The following is a 25,867-nucleotide window of genomic DNA, read 5'->3' on the forward strand; positions in this document are numbered from 1 at the left end:
TAGAGCTTGCGTTGTTCGAGGCAGACGTTGCTCAATGCGGTGCCTACAGGACACCAGGCCAGTCGTGAGAGTCGGTCACAGCTCCCTGCCTCTGTAGCCACTGAAACAGCGTTTCCAGCAGCAATTCACAAAGGCTGGTGAAGTCCACTGGTCCTGGGACTTCGGTCAGAGGGCAAGCTCTCTTCCAAGCCCTTGGAGATCGTTGCACAAGTTGAAAGTAAATGTAAATGTAAATGTAGATTCATTTATATAGCGCTGTATCACCGCCCGGTTTCTAAGCGCTTGCTTAGGGAACCCGTCCTGGTATTCCCCTGTTAGATAACCCATTACTGGGCATCCCCAAGGTGAAAGCCAGGCATCCCGCTGTGAGGGGCCGTCGTGGAGATTAAGCAAGCTATTGCCCAGAGTTGCAGAGTGGGACTCCATGATAGGAATAGGCGCCGAGGCGTGAATTGTTAGGTCCGGGGAAAGTTGAGCCCAAGACCCGCCGATGCGGGGAATTGAACCCTGGTCCGGGCCAGACCTCTGCATCAGGGTCTGCCGCTCCAACCACTTGAGCCACACTTCTCCATAGTACAGTAAGTACAGAAAGTAAAGTCCACAAAGTCCTTTCTCCTCTCTTTGGCCGTCAGGCAACCACTGAAGGCCAATCCCCCAAGCAGCACTTCAGCTTGGGAATAGTCTCTCCTCAGTTTCTTCAGGTTCCTCTCTTCAGCATAGGTTTTGTCTTGTAAGTCCAGAAGTGATCTAATTTCATGGGAGCAGGGTCTCAATACCTATACACCAAAATCCTTTGTTCTCTGAGAGGAGAGGGCCCTGTGCCCAGTCCAAACCAGTTCTGAAGCACTCTGTTTACCAGACTTCTCCTTTCCTTTCACCATGCAGGGCAGGAACATCAGACGCCTCAAAGGAGGTGGAGCCAGCATTGTGGAAGGCAAGTACAGTCCTGAAGCATGTTGTTGACAGTCTTCCTTCTCTTCTTTCAGTGTGCAGGGCAGAGACATCAGACACACCACAGGGGGTGGAGCCGGCATTGTAGAGGGAAGGCCCAGCCCTATTCAGGTCCCAGGTGCAACTCCTCCCTCCCATCTGGATGCTGATCTCGCTATTCACCACCGGGTGGCCCCAGCCTGTCTCCTGGAATCACCCAGCCCTGTCACTTCGCAAAACGAGACTAAGGAATAAACAACCTAGCAGAGGCGGGTTGAAATTGTTAGGCAAGCAAATACCTACTTTCTAAAAGTATATTTGTAAACACAGAATATTAAAATAAACTTTACTAAAATATGTATTTGATTATTCTGAGTCCAGGCATACTAAACTCGACTTTCTACCATGTTCTCTGAGCCTGTTATGAATATAAGGTATAACAATTCTAACAGCCCATTCTTGCCTATGGACAACAGGCAGCCTTGCAGTAGTTAAAAATGAAAATGGCTGTAATTCACTATTAGGACGTGCCACATACATCAGGGCTTGTCCTTCCTTATACTTACAATGCACCCTGCCCTTGGGCCTACCATTGGGGTGACTAATATGAAGTTAAGGGAAGGTTTAGAGACTGGCAAGTGGGTGCACTTGCCCAGTCAGCATGACAGTACCGGACTGCACGCAGGCTCTGCAATGGCAGACCTTAGACACATTTTACAAGGCTGCTTCTGTGGGTGGCACAAAGCTGCCAAAAAGCCGTAGGAGAAGCCCACTGAAACCGCCGGACAGGTGCAGGGCCAACCCCAACGCTAGTCAACAAAGACAATAGAGTACATCCACACTCGAAATCACTCTGGGGGAATGTAATCCAGGTACCCTACCCTCAGCCACACACAAGAGACACCAAAATGGCTGTAAGGGAAATGCGGACCCAACTTATAGAAGAGCAAGAACGAACCAGGGCCTGCTGACTCGTCGAGCTATGGGGGAGATTGACTTTGGGCTCCCTCTTTTGACTTTCACCTACCCTGCCGGACTTCAGGCTAACACGCCCACGTCTCTCCTGACCTTACCGCCCCCCTCCCCCTTCCCCAACCCTCCCCCCTCTCCGCTCCTACTCTTTCCAGCTTCTGTCCTCTGCCCTCACATGCCCTTGTCCTTTGTCCCCACCCTGTTTTTTTGTGAACCTCTTCCCTCGCCACTTGAGACTGATCTATTTTGTCTGATGCCCGATGGAGCTACCTTGTTTAACTATAGGGGAGATGGGCCGTGGATTACCTCCTTGGTCATTACGTACCCAGTCGGTCTTTGGACTGACTTCCTTTCGTCTCTACGGTTGTCTCTTCCCTTATCGTCACTCTCTCTCCTCCCCTACCCCCCACTACTTTCTCTCTCCTTTCTCTCCTCCCCTAATGTATTGCTGTCTGTTTGATTTAATGTTTACTTGTTGTTCTTTTTCTGGTATATTGTTGAACCACATTGTTGCACTTCCTTTTGTCTCTCCTGTCGTCTCCTCCCACATCCTCCCTCTATTTATGTCTCTCCTTCCCTCCTCTCTCAATGTATTGAGACCAAACTATTTTGTCTGATGCCTGATGAAGCTACCTGGTTTAGCTATAGGTGAGATGGGCCGTGGCTTCCCTCCTTGGTCGTCACCTACCTAGTCGGTCTGTAGACAGACTTCCTTTCATCTCTACAGTTGTCTCTTCCCTTATCCTCACTTTCCCTCCTCGCCCCGCCCCACTACTTTCTCTCTCCTTTCTCTCCTCCCCTAATTGTATTGCTGATTGTTTGATATAATGTTTACTTGTTGATCTTCTTCTGGTATATTGTTGAACCACATTGTTGTACTTCCTTTTGTCTCTCCTGTCGTCTCCTCCTGCATCCTCCCTCTATTTATGTCTCCTTCCCTCGTCTCTCAATATATTGAGACCGAACTATTTTGTCTGATGCCCGATGGAGCTACTTGGTTTAGCTATAGGGGAGATGGGCCGTGGATTCCCTCCTTGGCCGTCACCTACCCAGTCGGTCTTTAGGCAAACTTCTTTTTGTCTCTCCTTATTGTCTCTTCCATAGCTCCTATCCTCTCTCCCCTGAATCTCTCCCCTTGCCTGCTACTCTGCCTACCCCCTGTCCTTTGTTCCCTTTGACTAAGCACTCCTTCTCCCCTTGTTGGGGAAAGATCCAATATTTATACTCTGGAGTCTCAGCAAACCCGCTGAGTGAGTCCACTGTGCCAAGGGAGCCACTCACACTTGAGGTATGGTATGGCACCCCTTGCCAAAGCACTCCCTCTCCCCTTTTTGGGGAAGGATCCAGTTTGTAGGCCTTGGAGTCTCAGAGACCCCTCTGAGAGAGTCCACTGCGTAAAAGGTGCCTCTCGCAATAGAGATAGGGAAGGGATACCACTTCCCCTGGGATCACAGCTTACTGGACTTTGGACGTTGCCTTGACTCGTCTACCGGTTTGTGTCCCCGTCACCCTTCCCCTCCTCTCCCTATGCTGTGTCTCTCACCCTCCCCTCCTCTTTCCCACCTTGATTATCTGTCTACTTCCCCTACTCCAACCCCCCTCCCCTGAATCTCTCACCTTGCCTTCTTTTCCCCTTACGTATTTTTGCTTATTGTTTATCTCGACCTTACAAGTAACTATGTCGCCATGCTCTAAGAACTGTGTAACCTTTGTAATGATTTAACCTGTAACTATGATCCGATGCTTATGTAAAGCGCTCTGATACCTCCGGGTCTAGCCAGCGCTATATAAAACGTTTAAAATAAATAAATAAATAAAATAAATGAGGCAACAGCAAAAATGGAAGGGAGACCCACGCCAATGGTGCCAGGTCTAACACATACTAAACTCGAATTTCTACCTCGTTCCCTGAGTCAGTTAGGATTATAAGATGTAATAATATAAAACCCATTCTGGCCTGAGTGTATTATGTAGCCTTGCAATAGTGAAAAACGAAAATGGCTGTAATTCAATATTAGGACATGCCACACACACCAGGCATGTCCTACTTTATACTTACAATGCACCCTGCCATTAGGCCTACCGTAGGGGTGTCATATATGAGGAAAAGGGAAGGTTTAGGTACTGGCCAGTAGGTGCACGTGCCCAGTCAGCATGGCAGTACCAGACTGCACGCAGGCTCTGCAATGTCAAGCCTTAAACACACTTTTACAGGCTGCTTCTGTGAGTGGCTCAACCAGTGCTGCAAACCCACTAGCAGCATTTGGATTACCAGCCCTGGGCACTCCTGGTGCACGGTACTAGGGTCTGACAAGTAAACCAAACAAGCCAATCATGAAACCACTAATCTATATATCAATTTACAATAGGGAAAGCATATGCACTTTATCACTGATCAGCAGTGGTAAAGTGCCCAGAGTCATAAAACAGCCAGCAACAGGTCAGAAACAATAGAGGAGGAAGGCAAGAAGTTCAGGGAAGACCTTGCAAAAAGGGCAAAGTCCAACAATTCATAATTTCTGTTATTCTCTAATAGGTATTTGTCTTAAGCAATCCGTTGATGAGTTTAGACACGTGCATGCAGCCAAACTATTTCAGATAAATGTTCAACATACTTCAAATACTAATGGTGGTAAACTAATCTTTAGCGGAAAGTTCAAAGGCACCAGCTCTAATGTCATTGTTAGTGAATCTGTATACTGCTAATTTATCACCTGCAGTAAATATCACCAGTTGTATTTATTGAGGCACTCTAGGAAAACATATTTCATCACCATAATTTCCACCATCTAATCAACTACCATCAGTGAATACAAAAATAGTGCTGGTGGTAAATATATTGTTTTCCAAAATATTGTTGTGTGATTCCTACTGATATCACAAATTCCTTGTATCACCAAATACACCCATTTCGCCCTAACCCCACATAAAAACTGTAGAGAGAGGCAAACAGTTATGGATTGGCCTAATCTGATAACATCTGAGATCATTGCGTGATCATCATCATTATCTGGTGAGGATTCTTCCGATAATCTGGTTATCTTGTCATTATGAAGTTACTGATGGTGGTGTTCTATGCATTACTAATAGTAATATTACCCCATTTGGTTATTCACTGGAGTTGATTTTAGCATCAGGTTACATTTTTCATGTGCAACTCCCGGTTTTATATGAAACTGCTGCGAGAATGCAAGTATATAACGGAGGTATCTTAGTGCTAAAAAATGGAAAAAAGAGAAATTCATGAGCCTCAAACCAAGCAAATTAGCTAATCAGATTAATTAAGGGAGACAGAGAGAAATCTAAGTCTTCTGAGTCTTCCTAAACATCCACAGGTTTGAATCTTAATGTGGAGCAAGTGGGATTCAGTTCCATTATAGGGCAGCTGCAAACAAGATTGAGCGTCATCTCAAAGACTTCTGAGAAAATCTAGAGACTACAAGAAGAAGTTTGCCTGATATCTTAATGCGCAGCCAGGGAATATCACTTAAGATGGTCACCGAGAGGAAGGGGTCTGGAGGAGTATACAGCTAAGTACACTGTGCAAAGTGATTTGAACGGGATTGGTTCTTTAACTGGCAGCTACTACAAAATGGCCAGAGAAGGGCCAATGGGATTTCTTGGTTTATACCCAAAGCTAATTTAGCAGCATCAATTTACACCAGTAGATGTCTGGGGATTGTGCTTTGAGGGAGGTGCATATATAACATAACATGTTTATTTTTAAAGCGCACGTTCACCCCAATGAGGTCTCTTGGCACTGAATCACAGATGTTTATTGTTTCTAAACTCTGTGGGCCCGATTCACAGAATGAACTTAAGACTCAATCCTAAATTTACTACTATTTTGGTATTCACAGAATGCACTTACTACTTTTGGCATTCACAGAATGCACTTACTACTTTTGGCATTCACAGAATGAACTTACTACTTTTGGTATTCACAGAAGTTAGGATTTTGTCTTAAGTTTGTCTTAAGACAGACTTAAGACAAACTTAAGACAGACTTAAGACAGACTTAAGATAAAATCCTAACTTCTGTGAATACCAAAAGTAGTAAGTTCATTCTGTGAATACCAAAAGTAGTAAGTGCATTCTGTGAATGCCAAAAGTAGTAAGTGCATTCTGCGAATACCAAAATAGTAGTAAGTTTAGGATTGAGTCTTAAGTTCATTCTGTGAATCGGGCCCAATGGTCCCCTTTTTTTTGACTACAGACGGATGAAAGGCTGAGTGGACCCGCCGGAATTTAAACCTTTGACCATGAGGGTAAACACAGGCCACTGCAGTCGATGCATTAGTCCACTAAGCCACCAGACCCGGTTATAGTGCAATCACACATAAATAAAAGCATTCAAAATGTGTGCTCTTTGAAAAAAGGAAAACATAAAGTTCCATTTTGAAGTAAGAAATTGAAAAAATTATCTGACTACGGCAATAGTATGGATCTCCATGGAAAGAGCTGAGTACATTTTTTACACTTGCCACAGGGACTGAGGGGCATAATTTCAAGAAAGCTCAATACATTTTCGCCGCTTTTTTTAGCAGGAAACTGCCGATAAAGCGGCGATAATGGGCTTGATAATATGCTCTATGGAATTCTAATCGAAGCCCATGTTAGATGTGAAGTCATCTAACATGGACTTTGATTGGAATTCCATAGAGCATATTATGAAGCCCATTATCGCCGCTTTATCGGCAGTTTCCTGCCGATAAAAGCGGCAATAATGTATCGAGCTTTGATATTATGCCCCAGAGTTTTGACCTAGGGAGAGAAGCAAAAATGGCAGATCTAAAAAAGAAGGCCTCGCTGGTCGTCAAATCTCTGACTGCTCTCCATTTAATTTTAATTGATTGGTGCACATCTAAATCTCAACCCCAAAGTCAATCATGTAAATGGGAGGCACATCACCCTATATTTCCTAAATAACTGTGTCATTTGCAGTCATAAAAAAAGACCAAAAGACTGGATAATATGAGCCAAAGGAATCTCTTAAAGTCCATGACAAATTGCTAATCATTCTGCTATTGAAAGATATAAACCACTTTACAAACTACTGATTTTTTATGACAACTAATTTTCTTTCTCCCGTTTCAGGTAGCTTTGGTGGTGGCCAGATATTGAGAGTGAACGGCACAGGCTTCGATATCAATAACTCTCACGTATTTATATGCAACTCGGAATGTAGAGTTAACCAAGCACTGTCAAATTTAGGTACTCTCTATTGTGAAGTGCCATCTAATAATGGTAAGTAGAGAAGCACACTAAAGATATTTTGGGATTTTGTCATAGTGCTACTGAATTGATTTATTGCAGGTTGTGTTTGGATTTATTAAATCAGAACAATTAATGCAATAAGTATATTATACATCCGATGATGCAAAGTATTTACCTCAAAACACACCACCTCTAAAGACCTAGTTTAAATTATTTCTGAACCCGTGTTGGAAAGTGGGTAATTAGTAGTGGTAAGTATGCATCTACCACTGGCAATAAGGTCACTAACACGATCTAGGGCTGAGTATAGGTCTCAATAAATCTTCCAATGCTCCACCCTAGATACATTGGCTGCAAGCAGGCAGGCTTAATTTAGGAGACAGGTATGTAAAGTATACAAAAACATAAATTCAGTACATAATTAAGACACAACATGCTCTAAAAATCCCACACCAATTTTTAAAAATAGGAACCAATTTTATCTTTAAGATCACTCAAAAATGACAAAGATCCAATTGAGGAAACTGGAGATACACATTTTTAAAGATTAAACACTTTCTAGCACTTTAGAAACCTATATTGCCACTCTGGGACATTTGGTCACGCTTGACCGGGACAAATTAAAACGTTCAAGCAGACCGCGATGGAGCCCTGCGCAGATACACTGGGTGGGAGGCCTCAGTTACCTTCAGACTTAGAAACTTTTCCCGGGCTTTGTCCGGCTGGTTCCCTCAATGCTCTTCACCAGTACAGATTTGCTGAGGGTTCGCCGGCTTGATTTTTAGGGAGCTCTCGATCAAATTCTGAAAGTTGGGCATCCAGAGCGGGAACAAGCCTGGACTCCGGGCCAGGTCGTGGTCGTGGATCTCGCGGTTGAGTCGGTGACCTTATGTAGCTTTCTTCCAAAGTTGCTCCAAACGCCTCCAAACCTCTGGAACTTCTCCCTGATTTCCTCTTGAGGGTCCAAAGTCTCCAAAACACAATTCAAGGGTCTGGAAGCTCCAAGATTGTCCTTAAAAGTTTGGGACCACAATTCCCACAATGCACTTGGACAAAACCCTTACAAACCCACTCGGCGCAGTTCAGGAAGGGGTATCCTAGTGGTGATGTTCTATGTGAGCTCTATTAACCTGTAGCTTGCGGGGATTACACTGAGTATTCCTTCAGAAGCATGGTACATCCCCAGGTCTGTAGTTTCAGATTGTTCAGGAGGCGCAGTCAGTCAGAATGCATGGCCTGCAAATCAAGGTTCCAGCATGGCAATCCTTCTTCTTCTCTTAGGGGCCTATTAGGATGCGGGTGGACTTTTGTCTGTCCGCCACCCTAGCTGTGCTGGGACCGGCCGCCAGTGGTGCAGCGGTCCTGCACCGGCATTTAGGATGCCACCGCCATGGTGGCATCCCCCATCCACAACATTGTGGCGGGCGATTCACACAGCACCGCCCGCCGCAATGCTGTTGCTGCACTGTGTGCATTTGCATGCACAAAGTGGCAGGCACCGCACGGTCCTGCCACGTTGTTCAAGCAAATGCTGGGGGTACCATAGGTAGACCCCCAACATCCTGGGGGCCCGCAACGGGCCCCCAACTCAGAAATCCGCATGCTGCTTTCCGCTGGTCTCCTAATATGGCTGGCGGTGTCTAGCAGACACGCCACCTTATGCAACCCTTTTGCGTCGGACAGTCTTCCCGTCCGCCGCGGTCCCCCGTCATATTATGATGGCGGGGGCACCACGGTGGACATGGGAGGCGGGCAGGGGACGATGTAGGGCAGATCACCACCGCCATTCGGGTGATGGCGATCCGCCCTACATCATAATAGACCTCTTAGTGTCAAGCAGCAGATCTGAGAGGCATATTTATTCAGTGTTAGCTGGGGTCAATTAGGAGCTCACTCCTTTCTACGTAGGTGCAAAGCAACACCCCAGAGCATGACCACTTCCTTTAAAGTCTGGCATAATGCTCTCCCACTAGGCCTCCAAGATTCAACATGGTTGAAATCTCAGCCAACCCTTAGTACCAATCTACGACCTGCTAAGGCGCTTTGAGACCATGTCCGGTCTGGCAGTTAATATTACCAAGTCGCATGCTTTCTTCTTTGTGAACAACGATGAAGCTGTGGAAGTGGAGTTTGGGGACACAGCCCTGCAAGTCGCTCCAACTACATTTAAATACTTAGGCATTCAAATATATAGAACCCAAGTCGATATGCTGGAGGGTAAATTTGACAGAACGGTACGTTCCCTACGATCCAGTGTCGCTTTTTGAACCTCGCTGCCCTTATCTATTATGGGCCCAGGTGCAATAACAGAGATGGTCGTATTACCATGCTTGCTCTATTACTTTGCAAATGTGCCTATCATGGTGCCACTATCCACTGTCAGAACACTAAACAATATGCTTGTGGCACTAATATGGGGCACGGGGCGACGACGTATTAGCCTGTGGAAACTGCAGGTAGGAACTAGTAAGGGAGGGCTAGGGATACCGGATCTCCAGGCATATTATTACGCTCGCCAGTTGCAATGGTTGTCGTACTGGGTGGCGGGGCGTAATCTACATGAGATAGGATACACTGATACAGACGTCAGTAACGGTACGCTGCACGCTCTTTTACTACCCAGACAAAAGTTACCTACAGATCTGCCTCCATTGTTAGATACTGCGCTTAAGTGCTGGAAGGCAGCCCTAAAGTATACTAAGGCAACCTCAACATATGCGAGCAACATTACATTGATGGGCATCCCGCTCAACGTTGGTACACTCACTAAACGAAGGATAACACCCTGGACAGAGGCTGCTGTTGCTACAGTGGCAGATCTTTTCGGTCATGGGGTCTGGCTGAACCATGACACATTTGTTCATGAAATGGGTGTACCACATGACTTATTTATGTTACATGCAGCATTGCTACAATATGTTAAGAAACATTGGTCGCCTCAGGGCCAGGAACCAGACCAAAATGAGTTGGTAAAGATGGTGTACTACATGGGGGGAGGAAGACATTTGATCCGCTGGATTTACCATTGGATCAGCAACATTCTAGGCTACCCTTAGACACCTTCGTGAGACCTGGGTGGAGGAGATAGGCCGGGAACTGTTGGATACAGAATGGGCAGTGATCCTAGAACACCCCAGGTAGGTGTCCCGGAACTCGCGGTTCAAATTCATTCAAACCATGGTACTACACCGTGCATACCTGACCCCAGAGAAGCTGGATAAAATGTTCCCATGGACACAACACTCTTGTTCTAGATGTCACATGGAGGGGGTGGGACTCATGCATATGTTGTGGACATGTACTAAACTAATAGTCTACTCTGTCAGGATAAGAGAAACTTGCAGGACTGGCGGCTCAGCTTACGGTACGAGATACTGTAGAGGAATGTCTGCCAGGACTACACAAGCACAGGTACAATATCGATTCTTGGATCTGGCGTTACTTCTAGGTGTTAGGAATATCACTATGCGTTGGAAGTCTAGTAAACCTCTGGAGGTACACACCTGGCATACGGAAATGTTAAAATGGGGCAATGCAGAGGGCGCAGCGCTGTGTAGAGAAGAGGTGCGAGGGCTCCGAAGGATGCCAATAGCACTGGAATGGGGAACCATGTTGGAAGAGCTCAAATCCGCAGAGATAGATATGTCAGCTTAGACTGTATCCATGCCTGTAGGGACGCTCATACCAATAGTCCGTACCTTATTACATATAGAAAAGGATATAGTTGTGTTATACCTTACTGAATTGGATAAGATGATATTGGGGTGTACAAGTATTGATGACACTGCTGCATATGGGATGTGACCACAGTTTTGGGAGGGGGGGGGGGAAATTATGAGGGAGGTTTTTTGAGAATACCAGTCAGTCATTGTTACCCAAGAGCTCTGGCGGGGGTCGAAACAATAATGTTTGTGGGCCTATTGGATTGTTAACCTAATATGACCGATATATATGACTGTATATGGCACTTAAAAATCAATAAAAATATGTTTAAAAAAAATGTTTGAAATCTCAGCAGAGAATGACGAGCTAACTAAACCAGCTCCCAGTATGGCTCATTTCCATAACCCTCCACCCCGCCAATATCTACAGATTCCTTTATTAGGCCTCTCATCTGGCTCGGTCTGAGGGGATGGGGTAGATGGACCTGGCATTCCTTGCTTATCCTATTCCTCCTTTGAAGCTTCATGCTCTGGCATTCCAGTGTAGCAGAGCTCTCTCCAACAGATAGCCACTCCCTGAATGAGACACTTATAAGTTATAACTTCGTCAAAGCAGCCTCTAATCATGTTAACTCTGACCAATCAGAGAAGGCTGAATTTCGCCATACAGAGAAGAACGTCTTTTAACTTTTTTTCAGTATATTTTAGGATGAATTAAACAATAGCATATTGTTAGATTTATCAATATCATTCTCCTAAGTCCTTGAGTGAAATTGTTATTTAATTCCTAGCAATATTTATGTATTCATTAACTATTGAAAAGTTATCCTATGTGGCTGGGGATCTACAATTGAGAAAATATAATGTGCCATTTCTTCAACACCAAGGCATACAAAACATCTTTTATAAGGATCCTGCTTATAGTTATATGACCCCACCCCTGGGACACTAAGGGGAGACCTTGGAAGTTCTGAAAATGCAAAAATAATGTATATCCACACTCCATAGTACTCCTAGCACCAAAGTCGATTATAAGAGGCACTTTACTACATTGGGGAAAGAGAAATGTGCAATTTCTGTATCCCCAGGGCATATTAAACATCTTTTATAAGGTCCGTCCTTATAATTACATGACCCCCCCCACCCTTGGGACACCTAGGGAAGAGCCTGGGGTTGCTTAATATGCACAACTATTGTAAAGTATCACTTTTTGAGTGCCTCTACCACCAAAGTCGAATTTACTTTTAAAAGTGGTGCTGCAACACTGGGCTGCTTTTAAAATGACCTCAGGTGCACAGCGATGTGCTCTATCTGCTGCTGTCCTCTAAACTGCATGCCTTATTATATACTAGGGACTTATAGGTAGTTTTAATCCCCCTGCCTTATTATTTACTAGGGGCTTATAGGGTAGGTCATGCCAATTGTAAGTGTTCCCTATATTGCTGCTCACCTGTTGTTTTTTTAACGTCGTCCCTCCCCGGACCAGCGCGGATTATTCTGTTTGTTTGGAGGGAGGTGCCACCTACCGGAAGTCAGGTAAGGACTACTTCCGCCCAATTCCACTCGGGAAGTTAGCAGTCTAGCCTACCTCTCTATATGAATACATGCCTAGACAGACCCGCAGCGGGCGCGCTGAGCCTAAGGCAGGCCCGTCTGCGCCCATCAGCACCTGTTCTGTGGCCAGCGCCAGCCACGCTGCTGGTGGCCCCTACGGGGCCCGAATTCGCTGGTCTAATACGCAAATACTAGAGTTGAGAGACTAGCAGTGTTGTTGCAGTGCTCTGACCCTGTATAAACTCACTGAACTTCTGTCTCAATTTCAATGCCAACTGTTCAGCCACGTTCAAACCAGATCATGAACCCCCCCACTTCCCGGTCCTATTCACATGTACTCTACTCCTTCAACTAAGCAAGCGGGCCCGCTCCTGCCCATAAAAGCCTGCCTACTTAATTGTAGATCGCTTCCCCGCCACTCCGAGGACATCGAGCTCTCCCTGGCAACTCATGCCTGGGACATTATGTTTCTGACTGAAATGTGGGTCAGAAACTCCTCCAACCCCGATATTAATTTAGCTCTACCTCCCAAATACCACTTTGTTGGGATAAATAGGGCTAACAACAAGCTAGGGGGTGGAATTGCAGTGAATCTTTCGGTAGGATGGGAGATCTCTTCGAGAAAAATTCCGAATATGAACCCTTTGGAAGCTATGTATTTCTGCATTTCCTCCACATCCAACCTTGTGCTGGCTGGTATTGTCATCTACAGACCCCCTAACTCCCCAGCACAACTTCTTGCGGATTTCTATGATATTGTGGCTGATCTTTCACTTAAACACGCTCACTTCACAGTTCTTGGTGATTTTAACCTACATGTTGATGATACCTGTTGCGCTAAAGCCGGCCTACTCTTAGAAATGCCCTAATCTAATACAAAGGGTGAAAGGCCCCACCCACTGGGCTGGCCATACCTTAGATTTATTATTCACAAACAACTCAAATCTTCCTATTACCTCACCTCTTCCGCTCACCTCGTCAGACCATTTTTTGATCCCATTTAGCATGACCACCTTCCCCCGTTCCACCAAGCCATCCCCTACCTGAGATCAAAGTAGAAAATGGTGCAAAATTACTTGCAACACTTTGGCTCCCGCCCTAGCTGGCTCCCAGCCACAGGGAGGCAGGGGTTTGGATCTTGATGTATTTAGCTTCAATGATTGGCTTTCCGCTGCACCCAACAAGGTTGCCCCTATTCAACCCATAGTCTACTCCAGACAAAAACCTTCCACCCCGGGGTCACCCCCGCGCTACACGCCGAAAAAAGTTGGTGCAAAAAACTGTGAGACTCAGTTATAATACTGAGGCCAAAGCAATTTATAGATCCTCAATTAAGAACCTTCATAGTCTAAAGCGTGCAGAAATGAAAGAATACTTTGTTAAGAAGGTAAACTCTGCCGGTAATTCTTCCAAAACGCTTTTTAAAATTGTCAAAGATTTTACTCACCCTGCCACTCTGTCCAGTTTGATCCCCCCTAATCAGGGTCTCTGTAATGGCCTGTCAGACTTTTTTTATGATAAAATATTCTGGGCATCTTCTCCCCCACCCATGAATGAACCCCCCAACCCCTGCGGTATCAAATCTCGGCTCATTTACCTCCTTCTCCCTTATCCCCACCGAGCTTGCTCTTCAAAAACAGCTTGCCTGTAATTCTGACTCTCCTAAGGACCTTTGCCGGCATAATTTTTTAGTTCTCTGGCCCCCCTCATCATTTCGCCCCTGAACTCTATATGGAACTCCTCATTGAAGTCTTCCCCTGTGCCTGGAAAGAGGCCATGCTGATACCTATCCTGAAAAAACCTGATGCTGACCCCTCGGTTTTTAAAAACTTTTGCCCCATCTCCCTATTACCAAAACCTGCCAAAGTTCTTGAAAAATTAGTCCAGGAGCAATTATCCACCAATTTTGAATCAGGCCGCCTCCTACACGACTCTCAATCCGGGTTCAGATCTGGCTATAGCACCAGGACCCCACTGCTGGAGGTTTCTGAAACTATCCGTGAATGCATGGACAGAGGCGATGCAACAATGTTAGTGTTCCTCAACTTGTCCGCGGCATTCGATACGGTCTCTCATGCTGTTTTGATTGAGAGACTACTTAGCCTCAGGATCCAGTGCACCCCTCTATCTTGGATCAGATAATTTTTTTTAAATCGCACTCACCAGGTCCTCCTTCACCCGTTTGTTTCTGAGGAGAAACCTCTGAACTGCAGTGTCCCTCAAGACTTTTCGCTTAGGCCACTGTTTTTTAATGTATATCTCTCCCCTTTGGCCACTGTAGTAGAATCCTGTGGAGTCAGAGCAATCTCCTACGCTGATGACACCCAATTAATGTTTTCATTCAGGGACCAATCCGAAGCAACCTTTTCCAATTTTAGATGTTGCTTGCTCAACATTTCTTCCTGGATGGCCCAAAACACCCTTAAGCTCAATTCGGATAAGACTGAGGTCATATTTTTCCATCAAACAAGCCCTCCCCGTCCTCCTCTCTGGTGACCATCAGAACTGAATCCCCCTCCTAAACCAGTGACATCAGTCAGGAATCTGGGATTCCGGTTCAATAACGAACTTTCTTGTAAAAATCAAATCGATCAGGTTTCTGCAACCTGTTTCAGAAAACTTCATATGATCCAAAATGTTTTTCCTTTTCTTCCTCGGGACTCTCGCAGGACTATTGTTCACGCACTGATCACCTCACATCTAGACTACACGAATAGTCTGTAAGCTGAGGCCCCTGCATACCTGAACAGACGCTTACAGACGGTTCAGAATGCGGCAGCTAGGCTGATATATAACATTCCTTATCGCCATTTGATCTCCCCATTTCTGAGGAAGCTTCACTGGCTTCCAGTGACCAAACGCATCCAATTCAAGTCAATGCTTCTTGTTTTTAGATCACTGTACCCTACTATATAGTTTACTCTAATGCATGTGGGTGTTTTCACTTGCTTTTTCAACATAGCACTGGTCCTGGTCCGTGTTAAACAGAGCCCAGGGACACTCAGAGTCTGTTACCACAAGTAACAGTCAGCAAAAATTGGGGGTGCACGGGCAACAACCAGTTTGCATCCTGCAAAGCATAGCATATTGCAGTAAATGTAATTTGCACTGTTGTCTGCTTACGTAGTGACTGCAATGTGGGCTCAACGTTAACAGTGTACCTGTTGTGATTTACATCTGGTGTCCAGTGTAGATTATTTTTATATTTGTTGGGGTCCTCTGCTGGATGTCCTCATCCAATTAAGGAATGCCCTATTGAATGGCCAGTCACATAAATACTTTTAAAGCATCTGTGTTGTAGTACTTGTGACAGTCCAGTCGCAAGAGATAAATAGTTTTTCCTTTGGGTCCTTGGTTCACCTTGGTTAGCTAAGCACAAAAAAGCCACAATACTCAGAGAAAAATCATACCATGGTATGTGTATCAACACAAACAAATAACAATAAATAAAGAAGCTAAATATCCCAGGAAAGTTCAGCTCCTAAGGCAGTTATGTACTGAGCAAAATACTTTAAAAGGTAAGAATAAGATTTGGGGATCAAATCAAAATTGAAAATTGACCTTTTATCCTAGGGATCGGCTAAGGAGTGCCAGTGTACTGAGAATATTCATTGGCAGGGAAGCCATAGTTGCATGGTGGGTATAAATATTTACATTACCTCTACGAGGCCTATTGTTAGCTTCAAAGGACTGTAAACATCCATAGTCATAGGTTTTCAGGAATGGATATTCTACTGATTTCCTCTTGGTTCATTTTACTCTATCAATAGTATTTTCTTCTGGGTTCAAGAGGTTTTTCCTCTTCCCACTGCACAGCTTTTTGAAGCAGACACCTTCCTGTAGGCATATTTGACAGAAGAGACAGGCACAAAGAGACAGATATATGTAGATCAGTGGACCAGGCCAGAAAGCTACCTTCTTCAATACTGTAACAAGGCCATGATTCCCCTTTTGTATCGCTTTGCTCGCCCTAAGTTGGCAGGGTTTGTTCAGACGTGAGTCCCTTGCTTACTTTGCCCCTGGATTCAAGATAGCCTGGCTGATGAGGATTATGAACCCAAAACCAGTCCCAGGATTCTTGTTTCCGGTCCAGGGAAGACATGGCTTGACAGTTCGGGCTGGATTGTTCCCATGAGGCACAGGGTCAGACTGATTTGCATATGGCCATGTCGGAACGGGGGTGGCGGAGTGAGCTAAGGAATGGTGATGGATTAAACAAAGATCAGTTGACTGGGGGTGACTGTTTGATTTGCTTAAACGCTCCGTCCATCATCCCCTTTTGTATCGCTTTGTTCGCCCTATGTTGGCAGGATATGCTCAGACATGAATCCCTTGCTCACTTTGCCACTGGATTCAAGATAGCCTGGCTGATGAGGATTATGAATCCGAAACCGGTCCCAGGATGCTTGTTCCGGTCCAGGGAAGACATGGCTTGGCAGTTCGGGCTGGACTGTTCCCATGAGGCACAGGGTCAGACTGATTTGCATATGGCCATGTTTGAACTGGGATGGCGGAGTGAGCTAATGAATGGTGATGGATTAAACCCAGATCAGTTGACTGGGGGTGAGTGTTTGATTTGCTCAAACGCTCTGTCCATCATCCTCTTTTGTATCGCTTTGTTCGCCCTAAGTTGGCAGGGTATGCTCAGATGTAAGTCCCTTGCTCACTTTGCCACTGGCTTCAAGATAGCCTGGCTGATGAGGATTATGAATCTAAAACCGGTCCCAGGATGCTTGTTCCGGTCCAGGGAAGACATGGCTTGGCAGTTCGAGCTGGACTGTTCCCATGAGGCACAGGGTCAGACTGATTTGCATGAAGTTTAGAGCAATGAAACATGTCAGCATCGAGTAAATATATATATTACACACGGGAACATTTTTAATTGGGACTTCTTGCAGCAGCAGAATAAAGTTATTAGGCTAGCAAGTTGCTCCACATTTTAGCAGTGGTGGCTGTTTGCCTTTGGCTATCACAGGGGTTCTAGGTGCACACACTCACTTCTTTACTTTCAATTTAGTTGAGCGGACAGATAGGTTGTTCATTTTTTGCACGACACCTATATTAGTTGGGTAATCACTACTTTTGTGTTTTTCTTTGCTCTTTATTCACACCAAAGAGAGAGTTACCAATGATGAGAAGTGGGTAAGCTGGCAATTGCCTGCCAGGAACCCCCTCGGGTGTTGCTACCGTGAGGCACTCTCTCTTTGCTCACTTTATTTTCACAATTGAGAGTGGGACTAGACCTGGGTAAAAACGTTTTATGTAAATACACCATGACCCTTTAGATCAGTGTTAAGAAACGCATCTTGGGCAGTAGTACAATTGGTCGTCTAACTCTGCCTTTGGTCGAACGTGAACTGGTGTTAGGTGGGGGAGGCCTTGGTTGTTGAATATTGAATGAGTGGGGCGGCTTCCGCCATTATTCCCCCTAGGGCTCCTTTTGCTTGAATGATTGATTCTTTTGTGCAAAAAGTCTTACAGGGGATCTCAGAGGGCTTGCGATGGAATGATGGTGTTTCCAATAGATGATGGGTTGATAAACTTTTGACTATGTTGAGCAGCTCCTTGCTGGTGTTGTAGCTGTCATTGATGCGGATGGCTAGAGTGGTCTTGTTTGTGTTTTTCAGGAGGTGGTGATAACAGTTGAGGGTGTCTTTGAATCATTATCATTCCTCGAGGGTCTTGTTGGCACGCCATCTACTTTCCTTCTGTCTGCAGTCCAGTTTCTGGGTTTTCTGTTCTGCTGTGAACCAGTTGGGGAGTCATGATCAATTCTTGGGGTTGGTGGGTTTCCTAGGTGCGACGTTGTCAGTGCTTGCCATGATCCAAATTGCGAAATATTCGACCACTTGTTCTGTGTGTTCATGGTGGTGGGAAGGTGGTAGTTGAGGGCGTTGCTCCATCATTGCTCTGATACCTTTGACCAGTTGTGCCATGTTTTGATGGCAGTGGAGGCAGGGGTGTTGGGGAGTTCTGAGATGATGAAATGGATGCAGTGGTAATTAGTCCAAGTGAGCTCCTTGGTGTGGGTGTATGTTACTCTGTTGTTGGTTGAGAAGATGGGTCGAGCATGCGTCCTACAGTGTGGGTGGAGTCAGTGAGAAGCTGCTTGAGTCCAATTTTAAGCATGCTTTCCAGGAGGTCGGCCGTGTTGGCGTTGTCGGTATCCTCAAGGTGAAAGTTGAGGTCTTCTAGGTATATGTATATGAGTCTATAGTGAAAGGGGCAATGAAGTCAGGGATTTCTCTGCAGAAGGCAGGGTGGGTTCCTGGAGGTCTGTGTGCAAGGGTGTCTCTGATAGTGGTTTTGCTGTTCATTCAGAGTAGGAAGTGGAGGTGCACCATGAATGGGGTGGAGTTATCTGTGATGGTTGAGCCTTCGAGGTTCTCTTTGTAGATTATGAAGATGCCTCCTCTGTTTCTTTTGGATCAGTCTTGGTGCATGATTTTGTATCCTTTGGGGCTGGCTATTGTGATGTCCAGAGCATGCAGGGTTCAGCCAAGTTTCTGTGATGAAAACTACATCTGGGGTGTGGGTTATGATGGTGTCCCAGATTTCCATGGTGTTTTTTCCGAGTGAGCGTGCATTGATCAGCAGGCAATTGATATTTTCGGAGGTGTTGGCGTCAGGCTTGTTGATGGGTGGGTGTGACTCGGTATGAATGATTGGAGAGGTATGCGTGGTATCCGTGGTGATGAAGTTGAACTGGCTGTTCCGGCAGGAGTCGTAGGGGAGGCATATGTGCAGTTGTTGTTGTCTTTGCGTCCGGGGTTCATGGCTCAAAATTCTTTCGAGATGAAATTGGGGTCCTGTTGCTGGATGTGGTCCAGGTGTGTGCATCGCATGCCCTCAGCACAAGCCCACCGTGTGGTCGTGCTGTGGTACCCATGCTGTGGGAGACAGGGAGGTGAAGGGAGGGGGAGATGGAGGGCGTGGCCTCTGTGGGGGAGGTACCCAAATGGAGGAGGGGGAAGCAGGAGGCAAAGCGCAGGGGACCTCTTAACCATGGGGTATCATCGGAGGGAAGTGCCGGTGATCCAGTGGGCAGGAGGCAGGACCAGGGGCAAAGGCAAACTGGACCTGCCCAGGCAAAATTGGACAGGCAGGCACAGAAAGGCACGCTTAGTGAGACAGGCTACCGGGAGCCGGGGGCCTGCTGCAGGGAACCTAGCAACTGAGGAAAGAGCAGGTTCTGGAGAGACAGAGGGGCAGACGCCTGGCATGGGCGAAGCAAAGAAAGAGCGATGTAGCGATGAAGGTGACTTACCTGAACTTGTCATTTGATCAGTCTGCAACCAGAAGGATATGGAGACCACAGACAAGTGGGAGGCTAGGTGCCCAGGTGAAAGGTGAATGGATATAATGACCTTAGTTAAAGCATGCATCTCATTGGGGCATTGTTGTTGGAGTAGGCACACAACATCCCGCGACTCCCAGAATCACAAAACTAAATGAGGTGAGTCAATTTTGATTGTAATTACCACGTTTGAGATCTGAGCTCCTATAAAGTAACATTGCATTTAATGATAAAGCAAATGCAGTCCATTTTTCATAGCATGAGTTTGTTGTCTGTTTGTCATACCCCAGCCTACAACAGAGATTAAACTCCAGAGTTCTTAACAAATACAACCACAAGTTATATATTTATATTAAAAATGCTAGTCCTTGTGATATAATGCTAAAAAGCAGAACTGTATTATTCGCTGAACACTGCAAAGTACCTGGCCTCACCCTGTGCCTTTGTTATGTGCTCCTAAAAGAGGCTGCTCCTAAATTCCTACTTAGTTCAGCAAACCTGCCAAACTATAACTTTCATTATAAGAATGTAAGCAAATAATAAAAACACATCCACTATGCAGTATGTGATATGGTTTGATATTTTGCATTTGTAGACTTTCCACTATTCGCTTGAACCTATGGACTGTGCCAGAACGATTCAAAATGATTATCTGCTCACAGTCTGTGTGATAGAGTTTGGTTTTCAGCAGCTTCCAGTAGCTGAGATTGTTTTCATACATTTCTCAAGACCAGCTGGAATGCATTACATAGTTTTCATCCATACACCATGATAAAAAATGCCCACTGTGTTACGCCGCGTAACCCAGGTCTCATTGGCAACCTTTGGATTGTTTAAATGCACTAATATGACCATTAGCTTGAAATAATATTCTGCATACAATCTATTCTAGACTTCCTGATGAACTATGTTGAACAAAATGAAATTTTCAACTTTCCTGGAAGCCAGTATATTACAACTACTTTCGCGAGACCTGAACTTTATGACCCATTTGAAACGTGGTCCTAACTTCTCAGCTTTGGACATGCTGTAGTCTCACAAAGGAGATGGCTGTGAAAATAAAATATTGTCCACAGTTCCTAACACACACTAATAAAAAGCCATGAAGAGATTTGTGCATTTGTTTGCCCTGAGATAGTTAGCATGTTTTTGTTAGTATCTTTCAGAGTTCTGACCTATAAATGGTAAGATACCTCAGTGAATTACGCATATGCTGCTGAGCTGTTTGTGAATCCTAGCACAGGTGCCTCATCCCCTCTGACTGCATTCCATAATGGAAAACATATGGGAACCAATGCTGGTTAAAATAAAAAGGTTTCTGTTTTAGAAAACGTCTCCCTTTTGAGGCTGCAACCATGGCCCTCCAATGGACAGGGCTCCTAAGGGCCCCCTTCATCTTTACAAACTAGTTACCACCCCAACCTGGTGGTTGCTAGCTCATCAGTGGTTTGTGAAACAATGCAGTTGTAAACTATTTGTAAATTCCTTTCTGGATTTGGAAAGGGAGGGGGTAATCCCTTACATGGCCTTGGTTTCCCCAACCTTCTAATGTGCCCCAGTCCCCCTGCCCTGTCGTAGTCCTTCTAGCCATCCTAGTCTCTTGGTTTTCCTATTCCACACTGCTCTTGCCTATCTGACACTGGTCCCCTCTATCATTGCCTTCCTGAGTCTGGTTTCCGTCATCCCTCTGGCACCTGCTTCTCCTAGTTCTCATGTTGTGGGTCACCCAGGGTCTTGTAGTCCTGGTTGACCAGGTTTAGGATCCCCCTGAGCCTGACCATCATGGACCTTCTGGTCCCGGTCTCTGTTCCTTTAAAACCCTCCTGGTCATTCTCAGCTAGGGTTGCCAGGTCCTTCTAACCCTGGTTGTTTCTGGTTGTGGTCTTCCCAGCCCTCGTCTACTCACTTCTGGATCCTTGCTCCTCCTTGAGCTGATCTCTGCAGTCTTGTCCCACCTGTCTTTACTAGTCCTTCTTTCCATTGGGCTACTGTGTCTGATTCTCTTTGCTATGTCCACCTGCTACTCCTGGCTTTCCTTGCCCCTCTGGCCCTGGTAGGTGTTCTCAGGCCCTCCTAGCCCTCCTCATCATTTTGGTCCATAGCCTTCTGTTCCTCCTACCCCTGCTCCTTCTGTTCCTTTAGGCTCCTATACACTGGGTCCAAAGCCCCCTGCTCCACATCCTCATGGCCCTCCTGATCCGGTTCAGCCTGGCCCTGGCACTCCTAGTCCTGTTTTATCTTGTACTGTTCCTCATAATCTATGTCTTCTTGGTCCCCTCTGGCACTGGAAACCCTGGTCCTTAAGATAAGATAGGGTTTTTTCAACCTATTTCTTCTTGGCCTCTTCCTTGTGGCTATGGCCATACTAGCCCACCTGGTGGCCCACCTCCTGGCCCTTAATCTACTTGTCATCATCTTCGTCCAAATGGTCCTACTCTTTCCTTTCCCAGTCCCCCTCCATGATGACTTTAGTCAGGTAGATCCTCCAAGCCTGTCTCCCAGATTTGTGTTATTTTGTTATTTGTTTATTTTGCTTAGACACAACTGAAATAAGGGCTCAGTAGATACAGGACCTTGCCTACATTAAACACTGCTTAGCATGTTAAAAATTAGAAAATACCATTCACAAGATACATTGTGCAGGTGACTAAAATGTCAGTGCTGCTGAAAGGGCCACTCATGACATGGAACCAATAAGCATCTGTTCCTGAAGCCCACTCTGCTTAGTGAATATTATGTAAAGGTGTGTTTATTCACAGGCAGCTGTGTGAATCCATCTTGTGAATTATCCTGATGCATTACTTACCTGTCTTCTTCTTTCACTTTCCTATTTTACAGAAACCCCATTACTGTGTCTCACTCAATTTACCCCCTGCAAGTGTCCCTAAGCACTGTACACCCAAGCACCAATTGATTACTCTACATGTTCATCTCTCAGGGGCCCAGATACCACCTATCTATCTGGATTCTCTGTTTGCTGCTGGTTGTCTTCTGCTGCTATGTTGCCAGGTCTGAAATGCTAAGCAAGCACAATCGTCCTTAAAAAGAAGCGTAAAGCTAGCACACAGCCTTCCATTAGTAGCCCAAAAAGACCCAAACCCTCAAAAATAATCAAAAGGATGGTCATGAACATTAAAAAAACACAATGTATTCTCATCAGTGAATAAAACATGCATGCAACATGTTTGAAAACCATATTCATTATTCTTTGCAGACAGCCAAATACTTCTAGACTTCAGCAAAACATATCTGAGTGCCATATTCAGAAGCTTCTGAAATAGAAGTTTGATTCCAACATTTCTTATTTGAATATTAAAATAACATAAATGTTTGTATTCAAAAATTAATTTTACTGATTTTCTTCTGTAAACAGCCTAGCTTGTCTTTATTAAAATTTTTGTACATTTGCCTATGAACTTACTTTCAAATGCTTCACACATGCTGAATCCCAAATATAAGATGGCCACCACCAAAACAGTCTCTTTTTCTTCATTATTACCTAAATAAAGATCTCTGTCACACTCTTTATCAGGGTGTTGTTCAAGTTACACATCATCTCTACTATTCAGCCTGTGGCCAGCTAAACAACAGGGACTATGTACTATTTTTCCAGCTGCTGGTTAAATACCGGAAATTATTTACTATTTGACCAGTGGTTGAGTAAATAGCCATTCGCTTAAGGAAAATGTGTATCTGCTGACAACGCTCCTCACCAAGTGATCAAGACAATCATAATGCAAGAATTTATTTTTGGGTCACGTTGTCTTTTATTAGAAGTTTGCTATTCTTCATGACACTGCTTTGACAAACTTCTAAACCATTTCACAAATTTCCCAAAAATGTGGGGCATTGGAATGGATGTTGGTTTGACGAAGATCATCTACAGGCATTGTTTGATTTAGAAAGACTCAACATTCGTTAGTGTATAATTATTGAATTAAGCTGTTATCACCTCTTTTGTTAAAAGCAAAAGATGTTATTATCAAATTCATTGGATGATTGGCCACTTCATGGAGTATTTGAATACCAACTTCCGATCTCTTTTGCACATATTTTTACAGGAACTGGTGATTCAGAGAACTGCAGTGTCTTTGTCGTCAATGGAGGAGACTCCCTCACATATCCAAGTCCATTTACCTACCAAGCTTCTTTGACGCCAACAATTAGTGATGTGATGCCACGACGAGGAGGAACAGGAGGTGGCACCCACCTTACCATAACAGGGACAGGATTCAGGTATTTTGGCTCATAGAACTGATACAACAAAGAGTACTGTTGAAGATGAAGCAGGTACTGTTTTAGCAAATACCAGTTTTATGTTGTAGTCTACTATTGGTCAGTACATCTTTGAAAATATGATAAAGGATAGTAATGTAGAATGACGAAATACAAATACTGCAAAGGAAACCAGAAAAAAATAGGTATACAAGTATGAATGAGAGAAGCCTTTAAATCATCAAAACAAACATCTTTGGCCAGTGAACATATTTGTAATTTGTCTCACAATACATTCATATTACTTGTTTCTTTACTTCAAAGTGCATTAGGGGCACCCACTGCAAGAATCTTGGCCTTTTTTAAAGCATTGGTGTGTCAGACAGCTTCTTCGACAAAACTATGAATGACTACTCTAGAAGTGAAGATTTACATATAGATATGGACTTATATGAATCCACTCCCTTAAATGATATAGTTGAAAATCCTAAGACTGAATTTTTGAGTGGAATGATACTATTAGTAGCTTCCTATCTGTTATTGCAGAAATCCACCACTGGGTATCAATCTACCCGTGAGAAAATATAGGAACATTTAATAAAGGGTAATTTAAAATGTAAATGTAAATTATATTTGTAAAATTGTTTACATAAATTAATATTAACCCAATGCTAACAAATTATATATATACAACACATTACCTCTTCAAATTAAATTAAGACATAATTTCAATACATGAATTTACACATATTAATATTTAAACAATAATTTAAACATAACATTACCTGCTCTCAATAATATTTTTATTCTTGCCTAATTTGTGGTAAACCTGGTTAGAAGTGGTGTATTTAATTAATGTAAATAATATATATATATATATATATATATATATATTTATATATAGATCTCCGTTCCTGGCCGGAGCTCGCCCTGCAGGACCGGTGGCCCCCAGCAAAGCGGAGCTGTCTCTCACGATATTAAATGAGGGGGCATGGACCGCTCCCCGCATTCTGCCAGCTCAAATGGACTTTCCGTGGCAATTTGGCGGAAGCGAGGGAGAAAGGGAGATAGGAGAGGGCTACGCCTCTCCTTGGAACAGTGCAGTTGCAGCAAGTATTGAACCTCTTGTCACAACAACCGGCACTATGCAACAAATATGAATAGCATTAACTGGGAACAGCATTGCAACTTTGAAAAACGCTATTAAGCAGTACCTGAAATAACTTGCACATCCCTTAAGACTTTGTTGATGCATTCTGGGGCCTGTAGGAATACGAACAGGCACGTGACCATTGGGTTTTTAATTAACTGCTCACCTGTGATCAAGACGTCAGGGACGTGGAAACGCGTTAGGTAATGAGCTTTTGTGTACAGGATGTGACGAATAAAAGTCAGCTGCACCATGAGACACTGTGGAGCTCTGTTCTGTTTGTGGCTGAACGCGCATTTTCTCCAGGATCTCCGTTCCTGGCCGGAGCTCGCCCTGCAGGACCGGTGGCCCCCAGCAAAGCGCAGCTGTCTCTCACGATATTAAATGAGGGGGCATGGACCGCTCCCCGCATTCTGCCAGCTCAAATGGACTTTCCGTGGCAATTTGGCGGAAGCGAGGGAGAAAGGGAGATAGGAGAGGGCTACGCCTCTCCTTGGAACAGTGCAGTTGCAGCAAGTATTGAACCTCTTGTCACAACAACCGGCACTATGCAACAAATATGAATAGCATTAACTGGGAACAGCATTGCAACTTTGAAAAACGCTATTAAGCAGTACCTGAAATAACTTGCACATCCCTTAAGACTTTGTTGATGCATTCTGGGGCCTGTAGGAATACGAACAGGCACGTGACCATTGGGTTTTTAATTAACTGCTCACCTGTGATCAAGACGTCAGGGACGTCGAAACGCGTTAGGTAATGAGCTTTTGTGTACAGGATGTGACGAATAAAAGTCAGCTGCACCATGAGACACTGTGGAGCTCTGTTCTGTTTGTGGCTGAACGCGCATTTTCTCCAGGATCTCCGTTC

The 25,867-nt window shown here is 44.7% G+C and overlaps 1 protein-coding gene across 1 annotated transcript in view; it reads left to right on the forward strand.

Annotated features, from left to right (window-relative positions):
- Nucleotides 1-25,867, forward strand: part of LOC147724578 (fibrocystin-L-like) — a 1,433,379-nt gene that overhangs the window by 785,040 nt on the left and 622,472 nt on the right. The window contains exons 42-43 of the mRNA XM_086966122.1: nt 7,000-7,149; nt 23,694-23,868. Of these exons, the coding sequence (XP_086822248.1) occupies nt 7,000-7,149; nt 23,694-23,868 (325 nt within the window). The remainder of the gene's footprint in view (nt 1-6,999; nt 7,150-23,693; nt 23,869-25,867) is intronic.

The sequence above is a fragment of the Lissotriton vulgaris genome, chromosome 4_1 (genome assembly GCF_964263255.1).
Source record: "Lissotriton vulgaris chromosome 4_1, aLisVul1.2, whole genome shotgun sequence".
NCBI classification, from domain to species: Eukaryota; Metazoa; Chordata; class Amphibia; order Caudata; family Salamandridae; genus Lissotriton; species Lissotriton vulgaris.